General features: G+C 50.4%; 1 protein-coding gene across 1 annotated transcript; it reads right to left on the bottom strand.

The window, feature by feature from the left end:
* Positions 1-649: 649 nt before the first annotated feature.
* Positions 650-3,905, bottom strand: LIAT1 (ligand of ATE1). The gene is made up of 2 exons (XM_027130262.1): positions 3,648-3,905; positions 650-1,450 (listed from the first exon to the last, which is right to left on the bottom strand). Exons 1-2 carry the CDS (start codon positions 3,826-3,828, stop codon positions 1,047-1,049), a joined length of 585 nt encoding a protein of 194 aa, XP_026986063.1. The 5' UTR covers positions 3,829-3,905; the 3' UTR covers positions 650-1,046.
* Positions 3,906-6,210: the final 2,305 nt, after the last annotated feature.

Here is a 6,210-nt window from a genome sequence, read left to right on the forward strand (position 1 = left end):
TGCTCTCTGGTCCGTGTGTGGCAGGCTTGAAATGCCAGGAACCCAACCCCCGCAGGACCCATCAGCCAATGCCTCTGGGGAGTGTAACACCCCAGCTCCCTCCCCCTCTGCGGGGATAATCCTGACAGTGTTTCCTTGTGGGATTGAGGCCCTGTTGCCCAGTATGGAAGCTGTTTTCATGGTGTCCCTGGGTTGGCCCTCTCCCCTTCCCTGCATCCTCTCCATTGAGATAATCTACTTGCAGTGCAGTCTTTGTCTGCTTCTGGAAGAACCTAAACTAAGGCAGGACATGGCCCTCACTCAATATTTGTGGAAAGGAAGAATATTAACTTAGAACAAGTAGTGTTGTGGGGCCCTTTTAATGCTCCAGAACTTTGCTTGAAATGCTGTCTTGGGCGATTAGAGGAGGCCCGTATTGATGTGAGAAGCAATGTTCCTTTTGAGACTTTCCGTGATAACCTCCCAAAGATGATGTTCAGGAACTCACTTATTTTGAAGGCCACATAGGGCAGGGAGTATATTTAATTTTTTTTAAAAAAGGCTTTAGGGAATTCGGGGCATTTTCCTTGGGCTTCTGAAAGCATGCTGTGTGAGGATTTTTCCCCATGAAATTAATTTAAAATTAGAATTGATACAATCTACACACTTTCTCTTTTTTTTGTGGGCGGGGGAGATTATACATATCTAATTGTGATGGGAAATTAAATAACAAAGAGATGCCAGATTATTTGAGAAAAAAAGGATATTCGGAAAAGAATTTTATTCATTGACTTGCTTACTCTCTTAAGGAAGGAGCTGTGGCTTCCGGGGCCTCGAGCGGCGTTTTGGTGGAAGGTGAGTTGAGCTCATCGACACACCAGACACGTGCTTCCTTCAGAGGTAGGTCTGATTTCCTTTTATTTTTATTCTTTTTTTTTTTTTAACACATAAACGTGTGGTAAGGATAAATGATAAGCTTGTCCGTGTCGCAGGTGGGCTTTCACTCAGGTGGAGCTGCTACTCTGGGATAAGGTTTCCTTTAAAGCAGTGATTGGCGCTCTCGGTTGTCAGCAAGGGCTGCTGGCCGCCGCTGCCGCCGTCTGCTCAGAGAGGTAGGCTGGGTTCTCTGGGGCCTCCCCGTCACTGGGGCCAGAGTGGAAGCCCCTCAGGGCCCAAACCTGGTACCGCTTCCTCCGGTTCTGCTTGTAAATGCGAATCCTTTCCTTTTCTGCCTCTGGGTCGGCGAGAACGCCATCCCAACGCAGACTTTCGTTGATCTGGTTGGAAAGGGTCTCTTCTATTTTGGCAAAGCAGGGGAGACATACGGCAGAGGAGTAAGAGGGGGTGAGCTTGCTTTCATCCCTGTCCTGTCTGTGCTCTGGCCCCGGGCCATGATCTTTGCTGGGACTTAAGATGTCATGGAAGGATGGAGACAGCTCCTGAGTCTTCAGGCCTCCACTCTGATGTTTATCTGCTGAGCAGATGGGTGGTGTTAGTGTTTGTGATGCCTGCCCTCAGCCTGCTTGGGGGTGATGCCCAAACCACTAAAGATGTGAGGGGGGACCTGGAGGCCCCTCCTCACATGGGGCCTCAGGTGGCCAAGCCCACCAGCCCCGTACACATCCACTGCCTACATGCTTTGGGCTGTCATTTTGGGGAAGGAGGAACCATTTATTGAGCATGTACTATGAGCCAGGTCCTCTGGGTAAAGGCTGTCAGCCTTTACCAGGTGAGGAAACAGACTCCCAGGTGAGGAAACAGACTCCCAAAGTTTCAGTCGGTTGCCGATGTCACAAAGCAGGTGGCAGAGCCGGGATTTGAACACACACCCGATTGCCAGGGCCCTGTCCTTTCCACACTGCCCCCCACCTCACCTACCCACGTGCTCGCCAAGGTACTGCCCAGTTCTGGGAGCCTGTGACTTACCCCTATTCTAGACACTTTATGATGGAAGAAATGAAGAACAGCAGAAAAGCTTCCTAAATCTGACTGTGGAAAGCATTCTGCCAAGCCAGGAAATACTTTTTCTGTGTGGCTTATACTGATTTTTAAAAATATTAACAGCCCTTCTGAATTATATAACATGCATATACAGTACTACAACATACGATTCTTTAATCAGCTCATCCTATTTCTTTGGGATAGAGGAATCTCCCTCCCCCCACCAAAAAAAAAAAAAAAGAGAGAAGAAAATAAGAAAAAAATCCTCTCTTGGCATTCCTATACCTTCCTACTCCCTGAAAATTATTTGGTGGCCCCTGCTGACAGTATGAGGTACGTGCCACTGTAATCTCTAGAGGCAGAAGCTAAGCTAAAAAGATAATAAATTTCCTCATCTGGTTTGGCAGATACACATGGAGTTTATTGACCTAAACTCCAGAATTGCTTTCTTGCCTCTTTCCTACGATCTCAACTGGAGAAGTAATTATCATCTGCCCGTCGCGCCTTCTGCCTTCAGCTTGTCAGGGGAGCTGGTTCTGCATAAAGAGGGCCGGGACCCAGAAACGTGAACCCAGGACTAGTGGTGCTGGAGGTCAGGGCAGCTGTGCCAGGGTCGGCGAGAGCCACCTCCCTGACAGACAAGAGCCATCATGAACCACACAAGGACGGTGGAGACTCACAGCACCCCTGGACAGGTGCGCTTGACGTCACTGTTGCACTCTCTCCACCAATGGGTGCTCAGGGGCTTTGTCGAGCTCCCGGGGTGTTCTATGAGAACGGAGGGCTCTGTGCTTTTGTGGCAGCTGTTAGTGGGTGTACGTCTGTGAAGTGTCCGCAGGAGGGCCTGGAGTGAGAACCCCACGTGTATGGTCATACGTGTACTGGAGAGGTCTAGGCATGTGAGTATGTAGCGGAGTGTGTGCTTGTGCGTGCAGACTGTGAATGCGTGTGCCTGCTGGGGTATCTGTACTTTAGCTTTATTTGGCGATTATATTGATAGAAGGGGGTGTTGTTGAGGGTGTCCGGGATTATAAGAGTGTGTAGCAGTGACTGGTGTGATGGTGTTTGTGTGCAGTCGAAGGGTGGCCTCCGTAGATGAGGGAAAAGGAAGGGCGGTCTGTACAGGGAGCATACTTTATATGAATGTCCTGGGTGTCTACACAGAGGCAACCAGAGGCAGGTGCCCCGAACAAATGAGGGTGAAAGGAGGGTGTCCAGGTGAAGGCAGGAGCCTGTGATTCTGTGTATGAGTGAGAGCATCTGTCACTAGTGCCTTAGTAGCTGTGCATGGGGACAGTCTCTGTGTGAGGATGGGGGCATCTCTGTAGGAGGGCTTGAGATTTCTGTGGGGAAGGAATAGATGTTCAGGATTTTAAGCTTGGACTGAGGGAGGAGGAAGATGAGTGAGTATCTGTGTAAAGCTAGGAGTCACAGTGTGGGGCTGGGAGGCTCTGTGGCGTGTCTCTGTGTGGGGCTGAAGGTCTCCATTGATGTTGAGAATTCTCGACGCAGGATTTGGGGTCTCTGCGGACATGGATGGTCTTTGTGCGGAGGGCTGGATCATCATCGTGCGGAGAGAGGGAGGACCTCTGATTGGGGCTGGCGAGTGTCTGTTTCTGGGCTTAAGTTCCCCAAGTAGGTGGGGGTCTCTGAGGGGTGGGGTGGGTGTCCTCGGAGAAGAATCTCAGGTATGGGAGCGAGGCGGACGCGTTAGCTGCTCCTCTTACCGTGCCCCTTCCCAGACCCCTTGGTCTTTCTCTTCTTTTTCTTCTTCACCTTCCGTTTGGTCAGTTCTGAGGCGCAGCCCGAGATGCGGGGCAGTCTGGACCCCTGCGAGGCCGCCATGCAGCCCTCTCTCTCCTCCTCCTCGCCGTCCTCCGACACCCCATCCCCACCGCCGCAGTCCATCCGCCCGCGGGGCCGCCCCCCGCGCCTGGGGCAGCAGAGACCCGCTGCGGCTGAGCCGGAGGCTCCGGTGGCGAGGGCCAGGCTAGCGCCAGGCTAGGGCCAAGCTAGGGCCAAGCTAGGGCCACGCGTCTCCACGGCGACCGCCGCACACTGCGCGCGCGCAATCCGCAGGCTGCTGCCTAGGAGCCGCTGGAGGAGGAGATGTGCGCATGCGCATTTCATCCTGTGCGCTTGCTTGGTCGGCGGTGATAAGAGGAAGAGTGGGTACCGAGATTGTGAATGCTTGGGTTGACACTCATTTTCCACTCCTGTGCCCTTTTATTATTTATTTATTTTTAAAGCATTTATTTATCTGTCTATATTTATTTATTTATTTAGGCTGCCTCCCGTCTTAGTTGTGGCAAGCAGGGGCTTCGTTGAGGCATGCGGGCTCTTCATTGCGGCACAAGGGCTTCTCTCTAGTTGTAGCGCGCGGGTTCCAGAGCGTGTGGGCCCTGTAGTTTGCAGCACGTAGGCTCTCTAGTTGAGGCACGCGAGCTCAATAGTTGTGGCCCGTGGGCTTAGTTGCATCCCCGTGGCATGTGGGATCTTAGTTCCCTGACCAGGGATCGAACCCGCGTCACCTGAATTGTAAGGTGGATTCTTTACCACTGGACCACCAGGGAAGTCCCCTGTGCCCTTTTAAATGCTGTGTGTTCTCTCCTAAATTTTTATCTCCTGAGTTCCAATCTCATATGTCTATCCTGGCCTTTTAAGCCCACTGTGTCCAAACTCATTTCTCTATTATTCTTCATCTCTGTGAACAAAAACAGCTGGTCAGTCCAGAGCCCTGGCAGTCTTCCTTACCCCCACTCTCTCCCTGTACCCTCACCTAGGCTGGGGCTGACCACCGTGTCTGGGATGTGAACTTCTGCACCCCCTTCCTAAATGGTCTCTGCTTCCAAATCCACATAGCTGCTAGGAGGAACTTTTCTTTTTTAATAATTTTATTTATTTATTTTTGGCTGCATTGGGTGTTTGTTGCTGCATGCGGGCTTTCTCTAGTTGCGACGAGCGGGGGCTACTCTTTGTTGCGGTGCACGGGCTTCTCATTGCGGTGTCTTCTCTTGTTGCGGAGCATGGGCTCTAGGGCGCGCGGGCTTCGGTAGTTGTGGCTCGCGGGCTTTGTTGCTTGGCGGCATGTGGGATCTTCCCAGACCAGGGCTCGAACCCGTGTCCCCGGCATTGGCAGATGGATTCTTAACCACTGCACCACCAGGGAAGCCCAGAACTTTTTAAGATGATGAACAATTTCACTCTCTTGCTTAAAACCCTCCGGGGGGGTGGTGGGGAGTGGGCCATCACACGACTGAACTTTAGTGTGGCTTACAAGGCCTGGTATGATCTGTCAGCTTTTCTTTCCAGGTTAATCCGCCACAGATTGTATTTTCCCAAAATGGCTGCAGTAACAACTTTTATTCCCCAGGCTCTTCTAGAATCTTGCCACTCCCACATCAAGAGACACAGTCTAACTCCTCCCCTTCAATCGGGGTGGCTCGGTGGGGCCACATGTAGCCAGTAGAATATGGTGAAAGTGACACCGTGTGACTTCTTAGGCCAGGTCATAAAAGGTACGGCACATCCACCTTGTTAGGCGAAGACTTGCTCCTGGAGACCCGAGCCTCCTGCTAAGACATCTGATGTCTGGGTACCCTGAGGCCACCATGCTGTGAGGAAGCCCAAGCTAGATCACATGGAGAGACCCCCAGACTATGTAAAAGGAGAGAGAGAGAGATGCCCCAGCTGCTCCAGCCCCCACTTTTCCACCTCCAGCCATGGTCCGACTATAACAGCAGGAGAGACTCCCAAGCCAGCCCCACCAAGCCAAGCCCTTCCTGAATCCCTGACTCAAAGAAACTGAGAAATAATAAAATGATTGTAACTGTTTAAGTTACTAAGCTTTGGGGTGATAAGTTATGGAGCAATAGATAGCTGAAACATGAATCTTTGATGTTAGCCATTCTAGTGTGTATGAAGTATTTCCCTGTGGTCTTAAGTGCCGTGTCCCTGATGACTAATGACATTGAGCACTTGTTAAACTACTTATTGGCCATTTGTGTAACTTAGTTTGTAAAGTGTCTGTTCAAGTCTTCTCCCATTTTGTCATTGGGATATTTATATTTTTATTGTTGATTTGTAAAAGCTCTTTACATGTCTTGGATATAAATCCTTTGTCACATATATTGCTGTAGAGATTTTTTTTTTTCCAGGTCTGTAGCTTGTCAATTCATTTTCTTAGTGGTGTCTTGTGGTAAGCAGAATTTTTCTATTCTGATGAAGCCATTTTATAAGTTTTTTTCTTTTTGTATACTGACCAAGGAATCTTTCCCTACTCTGAGATCA

The sequence above is a fragment of the Aethalodelphis obliquidens genome, unplaced genomic scaffold, assembly GCF_003676395.1.
Source record: "Aethalodelphis obliquidens isolate GAN/ISIS:26980383/991018 unplaced genomic scaffold, ASM367639v1 scaffold38, whole genome shotgun sequence".
In the NCBI taxonomy this organism is placed as follows: Eukaryota; Metazoa; Chordata; class Mammalia; order Artiodactyla; family Delphinidae; genus Aethalodelphis; species Aethalodelphis obliquidens.